At 40.9% G+C, this 14,940-nt stretch overlaps 1 protein-coding gene across 1 annotated transcript in view; it reads right to left on the bottom strand.

Moving 5' to 3' along the window:
- The window catches only part of amon (prohormone processing protease amontillado), a 351,024-nt gene that overhangs the window by 23,351 nt on the left and 312,733 nt on the right, over positions 1-14,940 (bottom strand). The window contains exons 9-11 of the mRNA XM_071683796.1: positions 5,313-5,525; positions 1,692-1,792; positions 1,120-1,353 (exon numbers count right to left, since the gene is read on the bottom strand). Coding sequence (XP_071539897.1) covers positions 1,120-1,353; positions 1,692-1,792; positions 5,313-5,525 — 548 coding nt within the window. The remainder of the gene's footprint in view (positions 1-1,119; positions 1,354-1,691; positions 1,793-5,312; positions 5,526-14,940) is intronic.

Here is a 14,940-nt window from a genome sequence, read left to right on the forward strand (position 1 = left end):
CTGGGAAGTGAGTCAGTTGTTGTTCGCTGATGATACAGCGCTGGTGGCTGATTCATGTGAGAAACTGCAGAAGCTGGTGACTGAGTTTGGAAAAGTGTGTGGAAGAAGAAAGTTAAGAGTAAATGTGAATAAGAGCAAGGTTATTAGGTACAGTAGGGTTGAGGGTCAAGTCAATTAGGAGGTGAGTTTGAATGGAGAAAAACTGGAGGAAGTGAAGTGTTTTAGATATCTGGGAGTGGATCTGGCAGCGGATGGAACCATGGAAGTGGAAGTGGATCATAGGGTGGGGGAGGGGGCGAAAATCCTGGGGGCCTTGAAGAATGTGTGGAAGTCAAGAACATTATCTCGGAAAGCAAAAATGGGTATGTTTGAAGGAATAGTGGTTCCAACAATGTTGTATGGTTGCGAGGCGTGGGCTATGGATAGAGTTGTGCGCAGGAGGATGGATGTGCTGGAAATGAGATGTTTGAGGACAATGTGTGGTGTGAGGTGGTTTGATCGAGTGAGTAACGTAAGGGTAAGAGAGATGTGTGGTAATAAAAAGAGCGTGGTTGAGAGAGCAGAAGAGGGTGTTTTGAAGTGGTTTGGGCACATGGAGAGGATGAGTGAGGAGAGATTGACCAAGAAGATATATGTGTCGGAGGTGGAGGGAACAAGGAGAAGAGGGAGACCAAATTGGAGGTGGAAGGATGGATTGAAAAGGATTTTGTGTGATCGGGGCCTGGACATGCAGGAGGGTGAAAGGAGGGCAAGGAATAGAGTGAATTGGAGCGATGTGGTATACCGGGGTTGACGTGCTGTCAGTGGATTGAATCGGAGCATGTGAAGCGTCTGGGGTAAACCATGGAAAGCTGTGTAGGTATGTATATTTGCGTGTGTGGACGTATGTATATACATGTGTATGGGGGGGGGGGTTGGGCCATTTCTTTCGTCTGTTTCCTTGCGCTACCTCGCAAACGCGGGAGACAGCGACAAAGTATAATAAAAAAAAAAATAATATTCTTCAAAGCAAACACCTGATCCACACATCCTCTACCACTTCTGAAACCACTAGGGTTATATGTTACATTAATTTCTACAAAGAAATAAGAATACATGGAATGTTCCAAAATAACTTACTTGGGTGTGGTGAAGATGCCACCTTGGCAATGGTAGCGGGGTGGTACAGTCACCCAGTCCCTGGCTAAGGCTACCATTGCACCAGCATCCAACACTCCAAAACCAAAAAGATGGTTAAACTCCAGCCCAACTCCATTCATGTGCCATGAGAATCTTCGCTTAGCATCATATAATGAGTTGCGCTTACTGGTAAGGACTGTCAGATGCTGAACATCTCGCCAAGTCAGGTTAGGGCTGTTAGGAAATATATGTACTGTGCTTAGGTAGCTGCAATGAAAGAAAAAGCATATCCCACCCATGTACTGACTACTTTTAATGAAGTGGAAAAGGAATCGGAAACGGTTAAGAAAGTCTGGAAGCTGTAATACCACAATTTTATGACTTGAAAAGTGCAAACCTAATTAGGATTATTAATGATATATACATGAACATGATTTTCTGCTTCAATGTAAGTTCTACATTTTGAGAATAACTTTTGTAAGCACAGTTCACAGGTTATGGTGGATAGTGTACCCTGTTAAGTACATGTTTTTCACCTTTCAAAGAAACATTTCAAGATTTGGAGAACTTACTTGGCCTCTAGGGCAAGAGCAAAGACACCTGCTGCTTCAGGTGCAGCAGCAGAGGTACCAGAGTGGGTCTTGGTGCATTTGCCATACAGATCTGTGGTAGCCTGGTAAAATATGCCAAAACTTTTTTTTAACACTACAATGAAAATTACAGTATGCCAACAAAGCACAACAGTAATGTTATTCTAGGATCTAGCACTGCTTATTTGGTACTGTAATAGGCTTTATCAAAAACAAACTACAGTTCCAAAAATGAATATCAAATGAAAAATCACATATTCATGCACAAACCCTGTTCTAATGGAGTAATTGTGGGAAAAGATGGTTTATTAGAAGAAAAATCACATATCCTGAATTTTTCAAAAGTGGCATAAGAAATCATTTACTTCCAGACTCAGGAGTCCCTTCTATCTTTATGAAACTCCCACAGTACTCGCAAAACCAGCCAAGTCCATCAGGAGGATCATAGGCCATAGAGTGATGTGTGTGTCTATGTGGAGACATTGCTCTTTATTGTACCAGCTGCATGAAGGGTCTTGGGATATGTTAAAGAAGTGTTTGTAGCATTGCAGGGATGGCTGATATCTACAGCAGAGATGGGAAAGTGTGCCTTCTAGAGAATATGGCTCCTGACAAATGTGTCTGGAGGAGTGGAGTTTACTGCTTGTTAAGTTATTTCAGTATGTATGTGATTTTTTTGTGTTACACTTGTTTGGGTGAGGTATCTGAGCAGAGTTAGCTGAGGTGTGAGGCAAGGGTAAGCTTTTTATATCCACTTGAGGTTAATGGTTAGTTATGGAGTAGTTTAGACACAGGCAGGTTTAATGCAGAGAATTGATTGCCAAGCATTGAGGTGGAATTGTAATGGTAGGATCTTTGTTTCATTACGTAAGTGATGAGTGTTTGTGGTTGCTAGATAACCGTTGATTATTTTGAGTGCTCTATTTTAGTATGATATGCAGCTTTGTTATATCTGCTTTTGAGTGGGTGGAAGATCCATAGTTTAGAGTAAGTGAATTATTTCTTGAGGATGTTAAGGAGATTCTTTTTCTTAAATGCTTCCCTGCATGTATTCAACATATTTGCAGAAACTGCCAACCAAGTCTGAAGTATTCTAATGCCTGATACTGCCTCTCAAAAGAATTTATAGCAAAAGATATATCTGGTAGAAAATAACTCCCAATGACAGTTACAACAAGGGTACTTTGAAGGTTGAATATGTATGGAGTGTATCCATCATTATAAGCTGTACAGAAAGTTATTCATCAAAAACAGGTATACAGTAATTCTTTTTGTGCCATACCAGCATTATTTTTATGGTATGTACATTCTATGCTGCTTACTGTATAGCCATAATTACACAACCCAAATTGACCTACCTTATCAAAACTGCACTAGATTTGTACAATATAAGTGTTTAATATATTAGAAGTGGCAAAGTGGTTGTCATGTGTAAACAGCCAAACAGCATGCTGATGCAAGCTTAGCTTTGATAATGTTAAAGTTATTAAAAACAAAACATTTCCTTGCTGATTCTGACATTTATCTAAAATTCTCTTGATATTAATATACACTTCTGAAACCGCACTGCTCTTCCCCAATCTGATGCTCTGTACATGCCTTCACCCTCTCAATCAATACCCTCCCATATAGTTTACCAGGAATACTCAACAAACTTATACCTCTGTAATTTGAGCACTCACTCTTATCCCCTTTGCCTTTGTACAATGGCACTATGCACGCATTCCGCCAATCCTCAGGCACCTCACCATGAGTCATACATACATTAAATAACCTTACCAACCAGTCAACAATACAGTCACCCCCTTTTTTAATAAATTCCACTGCAATACCATCCAAACCTGCTGCCTTGCCGGCTTTCATCTTCCGCAAAGCTTTTACTACCTCTTCTCTGTTTACCAAATCATTTTCCCTAACCCTCTCACTTTGCACACCACCACGACCAAAACACCCTATATCTGCCACTCTGTCATCAGACACATTCAACAAACCTTCAAAATACTCATTCCATCTCCTTCTCACATGTGTGGATCAGGTGTTTGCTTTGAAGAATGTATGTGAGAAATACTTAGAAAAGCAAATGGATTTGTATGTAGCATTTATGGATCTGGAGAAGGCATATGATAGAGTTGATAGAGATGCTCTGTGGAAGGTATTAAGAATATATGGTGTGGGAGGCAAGTTGTTAGAAGCAGTGAAAAGTTTTTATCGAGGATGTAAGGCATGTGTACGTGTAGGAAGAGAGGAAAGTGATTGGTTCTCAGTGAATGTAGGTTTGCGGCAGGGGTGTGTGATGTCTCCATGGTTGTTTAATTTGTTTATGGATGGGGTTGTTAGGGAGGTAAATGCAAGAGTCCTGGAAAGAGGGGCAAGTATGAAGTCTGTTGGGGATGAGAGAGCTTGGGAAGTGAGTCAGTTGTTGTTCGCTGATGATACAGCGCTGGTGGCTGATTCATGTGAGAAACTGCAGAAGCTGGTGACTGAGTTTGGTAAAGTGTGTGGAAGAAGAAAGTTAAGAGTAAAAATGAATAAGAGCAAGGTTATTAGGTACAGTAGGGTTGAGGGTCAAGTCAATTGGGAGGTGAGTTTGAATGGAGAAAAACTGGAGGAAGTGAAGTGTTTTAGATATCTGGGAGTGGATCTGTCAGCGGATGGAACCATGGAAGCGGAAGTGGATCATAGGGTGGGGGAGGGGGCGAAAATTTTGGGAGCCTTGAAAAATGTGTGGAAGTCGAGAACATTATCTCGGAAAGCAAAAATGGGTATGTTTGAAGGAATAGTGGTTCCAACAATGTTGTATGGTTGCGAGGCGTGGGCTATGGATAGAGTTGTGCGCAGGAGGATGGATGTGCTGGAAATGAGATGTTTGAGGACAATGTGTGGTGTGAGGTGGTTTGATCGAGTAAGTAACGTAAGGGTAAGAGAGATGTGTGGAAATAAAAAGAGCGTGGTTGAGAGAGCAGAAGAGGGTGTTTTGAAATGGTTTGGGCACATGGAGAGAATGAGTGAGGAAAGATTGACCAAGAGGATATATGTGTCGGAGGTGGAGGGAACGAGGAGAAGAGGGAGACCAAATTGGAGGTGGAAAGATGGAGTGAAAAAGATTTTGTGTGATCGGGGCCTGAACATGCAGGAGGGTGAAAGGAGGGCAAGGAATAGAGTGAATTGGAGCGATGTGGTATACAGGGGTTGACGTGCTGTCAGTGGATTGAATCAAGGCATGTGAAGCGTCTGGGGTAAACCATGGAAAGCTGTGTAGGTATGTATATTTGCGTGTGTGGACGTGTGTATGTACGTGTGTATGGGGGTTGGGCCATTTCTTTCGTCTGTTTCCTCGCGCTACCTCGCAAACGCGGGAGACAGCGACAAAGTATAAAAAAAAAAAAAAAAAAAAATTAATATACAATCTTAAAGGCAGGTGAAAGTTTCCAGTCACAGTTGCATTTGATAAAGTATTGTAATTTGATCTGATAATATACTGTCCTGCCACTAAATCACTTTCCTGGAGGAGAAATTAGTTGCTAATTTCCTTGCTGGTTCCATTATAATGGTAACTAAACTACTGACTCATTGTACTGAAACCAGTAACTCAAGATGACTCACCACACCAGTGCTGGGGTCCTTGGCACCATTGCTGAAAGTGGAAGCCAGCGTGGAGGAGCAGGACTCATCATAATGAGCATTGGAACCATCATTGATGGCAGAGTTGATTGAGATAGTCCACATGGAAGCTGCATAACCATCACAATTACAGTCATCATCTTCACCACCATCACCACTTGCCCACACATAAATGTTGCCCAGACCATTGCGACCCTGGGAGAAGGATAGCGATATCACTTTGGTGATAGAAGTAAGGTTGACCTTGATGAGCAAAAAAGATGATGATTTAGGAAAAGATGAAAACAAGGAACTGACAGGTGTTGCCAGTGGTGCTGAGGCAATGCTTACAATGACTACATAAACTGGGTGTGTGAGATAGGGTAATTTATGAAAAAGTTGTTAGTGTTTATGGATGAAATGGAAAATCATAAAAAAAAAATAGGATTCTTTACATTCGTTACCTCAAACTTGCTACATTACTACTAATGTGTGCAGTTAGAATTTGAAGTACCTGCGTTCTGACAAATCCTTTGCATTTCTCTATTAACCTGGGATTTACTGCAAACAAGAAAATTTTATTTCTGTTGGCCTAGGTGATAAAAGTACTGGGCACTGAAGTAAGGAAAAAAATGTGTTATTATGTAGTAGTGCATAATGCCATCTCAAATATTTATTTTCAGCAGAGAATTATGCACACTTTAATGGAATATGTAAATATATATACTGTAATGTTTATGTATATGTTATATGCATTTCTGGTCTATAAAGATATCTTTTGCCATATGGAAATGCAATTTTACATGACTTATGAATCAGCAAACCAAGTCATTATACACAGACTTGAAAGTAATTTTTATGGAAACTAGAGGCTCTAACATAAATCCATAACTTTTTTGATAGTGACCAACATAGCACAGGCAAAGTATGTTCTAGTCAGAACCATCGAAGATGAAAAGTAAATGGGGTATGAAGTTAATCAAGAGTCTCTCAGGTGTTTGTAGACCTGACTCCTTAGGGCAGAAAGGATATACGAACAGGATAATAAAAAAAATAAAAGTGAGAGAATTCCAAAGCTTCACTGTCTGAGGAAAGGAGGTATCATAAGAGTCAATCCTCTTGTGGCTGGTCTTCACACAAAACTTATGGGAAGCACTAGCTAGATGCATACCTTGCTGGCAGGGATACATGCAGGCAGCACATTAAAGCCATGGCTGGTGTAAATCTTCAGAACAGTGAAGAGCAACAACAACATGGCAGACAGAAGGGATACCTGGAGAGATGTGGTCTCAAGAACTGTTGAGACAGAATGCTATTTCTTCCAAAATGGTTATTTAATAGAGACATGGAGGAAGAGCCACCTCAAATATGAGAGTGGTATTCCATGCTGGAGCCAATAAAGCACTTGAAGATATGAAATAGCCCCTCGCAAGAAAAATTATTATGGAAACCAAATTTTTTTACACTAAGTGTGTGGGGTTTCCAGAACAAAATAGAGTACATAATTGTCCAACATGTTTAGTTTATTGCATGTATGAATTGTGTGTTTAGGTTTCATAGGGTTGAGGAACAAGTTAATTAGGAGAAACTTTGAATGGAGAAAAACTGGAGGAAGTGAAGTGTTTTAGATATCTGGGAGTGGACTTAGCAGTGAACGGAACCATGGAAGTGAGTCACAAGGTGGGAGAGGGGGTGAAGGTTCTAGGAGTGAAGAATGTGTGGAAGGAGAGAACGTTATTATGGAGAGCAAAAATGGGTATGTATGAAGGAATAGTAGTAGTTCCAACAATGTTATATGGTTGTGAGGCATGGGCTATAGATAGGGTTGTATGAAGGAGGGTGGATGTGTTGGAAATAAAATGTTTGAGGACAATATGTGCTGTGTTTGATTAAGTAATGAAAAGGTAAGAGAAAAGAGTGTGGTTGAAAGAGTAGAAAACGGTGTGTTGAAATGGTTTGGTCATACGGAGAGAATGAGTGAGGAAAGATTGACAAAGAAGTGGAGGTGGAGGGAACAAAGAGAAGCAGGAGACCAAATTAGAGGTGGAAGGATGGAGTGAAAAAGATTTTGAGCAATCGGGGCCTAAACATACAGGGGGGTGAGAGGTGTGCAAGGAATAGAGTGAATTGGAATGATGTGGTATACTTGGGTTGACGTGTTGTCAATGGACTAAACCAGGGCATGTGAAATGTCCCGGATAAACCATGGAAAGGTCTGTGGGGCCTGGATGTGGATAGGGAAATGTGGTTTCAGTGCATTACACATGACAGCAAGAGACAGTGTGAACAAATGTGGCCTTTTTTTGTCTGTTTTCCTGGTGCTACCTCACTGAAGCAGGGGGTAGCAATGCTGTTTTCTGTAGGGCAGAGTAGTGCCAGGAATGGATGAAGGAAAGCCAGTATGAATATGTATATGTGCATATATGTATATGTCTATCCCTGGGGATAGGGGAGAAAGAATACTTCCCATGCATTCCTCATGTGTCTTACAAGGCGACTAAAGGGGACGGGAATGGGGGGCTAGAAACCCTCCCCTCCTTGTATTTTAACTTTCTAAAAGGGGAAACAGAAGAAGGAGTCATGCGGGGAGTGCTCATACTCCTCGAAGGCTCAGATTGGGGTGTCTAAATGTGTGTGGATGTAGCCAAGATGAGAAAAAAGAAGAGATAGGTAGTATGTTTGAGGAAAGGAGCCTAGATGTTTTGGCTCTGAGTGAAACGAAGCTCAAGGGTAAAGGGGAAGAGTGGTTTGGGAATGTATTGGGAGTAAAGTCAGGGGTTGGTGAGAGGACAAGAGCAAGGGAAGGAGTAGCACTACTCCTGAAACAGGAGTGGTGGGAGTATGTGACAGAGTGTAAGAAAGTAAACTCTAGATTGATATGGGTAAAACTGAAAGTGGATGAAGAAACATGGGTGATTATTGGTGCATATGCGCCTGGGCATGAGAAGAAAGATCATGAGAGGCAAGTGTTTTGGGAACAGCTGAGTGAGTGTGTTAGTAGTTTTGATGAACAAGACCAGGTTATAGTGATGGGTGATTTGAATGCAAAGGTGAGTAATGTGGCAGTTGAGTGAATAATTGGTGTACATGGGGTGTTCAGTGTTGTAAATGGAAATGGTGAAGAGCTTGTAGATTTATGCACTGAAAAAGGACTGGTGATTGGGAATACCTGGTTTAAAAAGAGAGATATACATAAGTATACGTATTTAAGTAGGAGAGATGGCCAGAGAGCGTTACTGGATTATGTGTTAATTGATAGGCACGTGGAAGAGAGACTTTTAGATGTTAATGTGCTGAGAGGTGCAACTGGAGAGATGTCTAATTATTATCTTGTGGAGGTGAAGGTGAAGATTTGTAGAGGTTTTCAGAAAAGAAGAGAGAATGTTGGGGTGAAGAAAGTGGTGAGAGTAGGTGAGCTTGGGAAGGAGACTTGTGTGAGGAAGTACCGGGAGAGACTGAGTACAGAATGGAAAAAGGTGAGAACATAGGACGTAAGGGGAGTGGGGGAGGAATGGGATGTATTTGCACAAAAGATGCTTGAGGCATGAGAAGCGTGGGAGGTGGGCAGATTAGATAGGGTAGTGAGTGGAGGGATAAAGAAGTAAGATTATTAGTGAAAGAGAGAGAGGCATTTGGCCAATTGTTGCAGGGAAATAATGCAAATGACTGGGAGATGTATAAAAGAAAGAAGCAGGAGGTAAAGACAAAGGTACAAGAGGTGAAAAAGAGGGCAAATAAGAGTTAGGGTGAGAGAGTATCATTAAATTTTAGGGAGAATAAGAAGATGTTTTACAAGGAGGTAAATAAAGTGTGTAAGACAAGAGAACAAATGGGAACATCGGTGAAGGGGGTTAATGGGGAGGTGGTAACAAGTAGTGGTGATGCGAGAAGGAGGTGGAGTGAGTATTTTGAAGGTTTGTTGAATGTGTTTGATGACAGAGTGGCAGATATAGGGTGTTTTGGTCGAGGTGGTGTGCAAAGTGAGAAGGTTAGGGAGAATGATTTGGTAAACAGAGAAGAGGTAGTAAAAGCTTTGTGGAAGATGAAAGCCGACATGGCAGTGGGTTTGGATGGTATTGTAGTGGAATTTATTAAAAATGGGGGGTGACTGTGTTGTTGACTTTTTGGTGAGGATATTTAATGTATGTATGACTCATGGTGAGGTGCCTGAGAATTGGTGGAATGCATGCATAGTGCCACTGTACAAAGACAAAGGGGATAAAGGTGAGTGCTCTAATTACAGAGGTATAAGTTTGTTGAGTATTCCTGGGAGATTATATGGGAGGGTATTGATTGAGAGGATGAAGGCATGTACAGAGCATCAGACTGTGGAAGAGCAGTGTGGTTTCAGAAGTGGTAGAGGATGTGTGGATCTGGTGTTTGCTTTGAAGAATGTATGTGAGAAATACTTAGAAAAGCAAATGGATTTGTATGTAGCATTTATGGATCTGCAGCAAACATATGATAGAGTTGACAGAGATGCTCTGTGGAAGGTATTAAGAATATATGGTGTGGGAGGCAAATTGTTAGAAGCAGTGAAAAGTTTTTATCAAGGATGTAAGGCATGTGTACGAGTAGGAAGAGAGGAAAGTGACTGGTTCTCAGTGAATTTTGGTTTGCGGCAGAGGTGCGTGATGTCTCCATGGTTGTTTAATTTGTTTATGGATGGGGTTGTGAGGGAGGTGAATGCAAGAGTTTTGGAGAGAGGGGCAAGTATGCAGTCTGTTGTGGAGGAGAGAGCTTGGGAAGTGAGTCAGTTGTTGTTCGCTGATGATACAGCGCTGGTGGCTGATTCAGGTGAGAAACTACAGAAGCTGATGACTGAGTTTGGTAAAGTGTGTGAAAGAAGAAAGGTAAGAGTAAATGTGAATAAGAGCAAGGTTATTAGGGACAGAAAGGTTGAGGGACAAGTCAATTTGGAGGTAAGTTTGAATGGAGAAAAACTGGAGGAAGTGAAATGTTTTAGATATCTGGGAGTGGATTTGGCAGTGGATGGAACCATGGAAGCGGAAGTGAGTCATAGGGTGGGGGAGGGGGCAAAAGTTTTGAGAGCACTGAAAAGTGTGTGAAAGGCAAGAACGTTATCTCGGAAAGCAAAAATAGGTATGTTTGAAGGAATAGTGGTTCCAACAATGTTATATGGTTGTGAGGCATGGGCTATAGATAGAGTTGTGCAAAGGAGGGTGGATGTGTTGGAAATGAGATGTTTGAGGACAATATGTGGTGTGAGGTGGTTTGATTAAGTAATGAAAGGGTAAGAGATGTGTGGTGATAAAAAGAGTGTGGTTGAGAGAGCAGAAGAGGGTGTTTTGAAATGGTATGGTCACATGGAGAGAATGAGTGAGGAAAGATTGACCAAGAGGATATATGTGTCAGAGGTGGAGGGAACAAGGAGAAGTGGGAGACCAAATTGGAGGTGGAAAGATGGAGTGAAAAAGATTTTGTGCAATCATTGCCTGAACATGCAGGAGGGTGAAAGGCGTGCAAGGAATAGAGTGAATTGGAACGATGTGGTATACTGGGGTCGACGTGCTGTCAATGGATTGAACCAGGGCATGTGAAGCATCTGGGCTAAACCATGGAAAGTTTTGTGGGGCCTGGATGTGGAAAGGGAGCTGTGGTTTCGGTGCATTACACATAACAGCTAGAGACTGAGTGTGAACGAATGTGGCCTTTGTTGTCTTTTCCTAGCGCTACCTCACATGCATGCAGGGGGAGGGAGTTGTCATTTTGTGTGTGGCGGGGAGGCGATGGGAATGAATAAAAGCAGCAAGTATGAACTATGTACATGTGTATATATGTATATGTCTGTGTATGTATATATATGTATACGTTGAAATGTATAGGTATGTATATGTACTGTGTGTGGACGTGTATGTATATACATGTGTATGTGGGTGGGTTGGGCCATTCTTTCGTCTGTTTCCTTGTGCTACCTTGCTAACATGGGAAACAACGACAAAGTATAATAAATAACGTATATGTCTGTGTATGTACATGTGTATATGTTGATATGTATATGTTTTATATTTATCTATTATACATTGTCGCTGTATATGTATATGCATGTATATGTGTCTGGGCATTTATGTATATACATATATATGTGTATATGCGTGGATGGGCCATTCCTGACGCTATCTCATTGACGTGGGGAACAGCAATCAAGTAAAATGAATGTAAATAAATATGAATTGTGACATTTTGAAACTGAACAGAGGGAGGCAAATGAAAGTAGGGAGAAATTGCATTTTAGCATTATTAAATTCAACCAAATTTGTGCCTCCTAATTCCATGATGCTGCATAGAACTGAATTAAGAGCAGAAATATGTTCACTTTGAGACTGGTTGGCTGGTAAGTTACCTGTTTATCTCTCTTCTTCTATTCTACAGTTTTACCAAGGATTTGTGTGCCTGTTTCACCCCTTACATATGAAAAAAAATGCAAAACGGAAAAGGGAAGAGTAATCAGGGTATAATGTTCATGTTGATCACTTCTGATGACAATATTCATAATAACAACTGCTATACAGATAATATATCAATGTTTTACTGTATTTGCCTGTGTTTCAAGAAAACAAAATATAGCGGATGGAACCATGGAAGCGGAAGTGGATCATAGGGTGGGGGAGGGGGCGAAAATTCTGGGAGCCTTGAAGAATGTGTGGAAGTCGAGAACATTATCTCGGAAAGCAAAAATGGGTATGTTTGAAGGAATAGTGGTTCCAACAATGTTGTATGGTTGCGAGGCGTGGGCTATGGATAGAGTTGTGTGCAGGAGGATGGATGTGCTGGAAATGAGATGTTTGAGGACAATGTGTGGTGTGAGGTGGTTTGATTGAGTAAGTAACATAAGGGTAAGAGAGATGTGTGGAAATAAAAAGAGCGTGGTTGAGAGAGCAGAAGAGGGTGTTTTGAAATGGTTCGGGCACATGGAGAGAATGAGTGAGGAAAGATTGACCAAGAGAATATATGTGTCGGAGGTGGAGGGAACGAGGAGAAGAGGGAGACCAAATTGGAGGTGGAAAGATGGAGTGAAAAAGATTTTGTGTGATCGGGGCCTGAACATGCAGGAGGGTGAAAGGAGGGCAAGGAATAGAGTGAATTGGAGCGATGTGGTATACCGGGGTTTACGTGCTGTCAGTGGATTGAATCAAGGCATGTGAAGCGTCTGGGGTAAACCATGGAAAGCTGTGTAGGTCTGTATATTTGCGTGTGTGGACGTATGTATATACATGTGTATGGGGGTGGGTTGGGCCATTTCTTTCGTCTGTTTCCTTGCGCTACCTTGCAAACGCGGGAGACAGCGACAAAGCAAAAAAAAAAAAAAAAAAAAAAAAAAAAAATATATAGCAAGGTAGAATAATATGGTGTTACAGAGCATTCAACAGTGCAGCAGGAGAGGGAACCTCTAATGCACCCTCCTGCTCAGGTTGAAGATGAGTGGTAAGAGAAACAAAGTTATTGATTATGGGTGCCAGTGTGTGTTTTGTGTCCCTAGTACCTGCCCCTCAGGTTTAGTGATTCAGGAGAGTGAGGTATTGTGGAGGTTCTTATTCAGTTCAGTGATATCAACTTAAGAGTCTAGCAGACTGTAGATCCTTACTGCACCTTTTCAAACTTTTGTGCAACTTTTTCCTTACCTAGATGAACAGCACGAGACTTTGCTTCAAAAATAAGAGGTTTTGTTATTTTGAATAAAATGGAAATATTTTTTATGAAATACTGAAGTATTTGAAAATTAATGTTTTCATGCATTTTTATGACACAGTGCTGACTATATCAATTTTTCAGTTAACAGTTGGCATCAATGAGAGCATAATTTGAAATGTCCAGTTATCAAACCCCCTTATACTATGGGTTAAACCACAAATCATTAAAAAAATTTTAGTATTAGCTAGCAAATGCAATATGTTTCCCTCCACACAATCACTCATCATTCATATTCACGACACATGGAGGCACCATCAAGTACATCTTCAATGAACCCACATTAAACTTATACTTGCTTTCTTCTCATCAAATACATTTAACCCCTCTCTTAACAAATACAATATCGCTACATCCTTGATAAACCCTAATTCACTTCACTCTAATGCATTTGACAGTCAACACACATCTAAACTAAACTCTTGATGTCACTGGGCTTTGAATGACTCTTACAGGTCAAGTCAAGGGCCATCTTCATTGTAGCATTATCTACACTACATTACAAGTTCACAATACCCCCATCTTCACCATACTCTCAACACCAACAGTTTAGTGAAGATACATTTCATCTAATGACTATGAGTTAGGATGCTGATTGTTTTCTACAAAGAAAGAATAAATCCTGGGGCATGGAATATTCAGTTACAAGAGTGGTGAACAGCTTGTGGGGATGTGTTGAAAAAGGACTGGCAACTGGAAATAACTAGTTTAAAAAGAGGGATGTACATAAGGATACATGGGTATGTAAGTTAGATGGAAAGTGATCATTAATAGTCCATGTTTGAATTGACAGCTGTGCAAAAGAGAGACTCCTGGATGTGAAGAATCTTAGGAGGGCAGCTGGTGAGATGTCTACTCATTAATTGGTAGAAGCTAGGGTGAAGATTTGTAAAGGCTTTCAGGAAAAAGGAAATTATATAAGCAAAAGTGAATGGGCTTAAAAAAGTCTTTTGTGAAAAAATACAAGGAGTGAATGAGTGTAGAATGACAAAAGATATAAGTGTTAAGAACTTCAAGAGGAAGGTGGAGAGGCTGAGAAAGAGGACAAATGGCAGTTGGGTTGAAAGGGTATCAGCAAACTTGAGTGGGGGAGAAGAATATATTTTGGAAGAGGGTTTACACTGTGAGTAAAACTAGAGAACAAATGGGACCATTGGTGAAGGGGACAAATTGGAAAAGACAACATGCAGAGATGAGGAAGGGGTGAAATGGGTATTTTCAAGGATTGTTGAATTATAGGGTGGCAGATCTAGGATGTTTGAGTTAAGGAGGTATGTGGAGTGAGAGAACATGGCAAGTGGCTTTATGAAAAGAGAAGTGGTGAAAGCCTTGTGTAAGTTGAAATGTGGAAAAGTGGCTGGAATGAAAGGTATTGCATTGAATTTCTTGAGACAAGGGGGTGCCTCTGTTTTTATTACTCATTAGTCATGATTTTCAATGTATGTATGGCTCATGGTGAGGTGCTGTTGTATAAGGGAGGAGGGATAAAGGTGAATATTTGAAGTACACATATATGTAAGTTTATTAAGCATACCTGGTAAGTTGTTTGAGAAAGTGATGATTGAGAGAGTAGTGGCTTGCACAGAGCATCAGACTGGGGAGATATAATGTGGTTTCAGGACTGGTAGAGGATGTGTGGATCAGTTGCTTGCTTTGAATTATGTTTGTGAGAAGTGCTTAAACAGAAAGATCTATATGTGGTTTGGTAGCTGAGTGAGTCAAGGGGTTGGTGAGTGGGTGAAGGTTCTGGGGCATTGAGGAATGTATGGATAGGTCACTATCTGGGAGGGAAGATAGGCATGTCTGAAGGTATAGTAGATCTATGATGCTGCACAGATGTGAGACACAGGCTGTAGATGAGAATGTATGGATAATGGTACATGTCAGAAATTAAATATCTGAGGGTGATATGTGATGTAAG

This window comes from Panulirus ornatus, chromosome 37 (assembly GCF_036320965.1).
Source record: "Panulirus ornatus isolate Po-2019 chromosome 37, ASM3632096v1, whole genome shotgun sequence".
In the NCBI taxonomy this organism is placed as follows: Eukaryota; Metazoa; Arthropoda; class Malacostraca; order Decapoda; family Palinuridae; genus Panulirus; species Panulirus ornatus.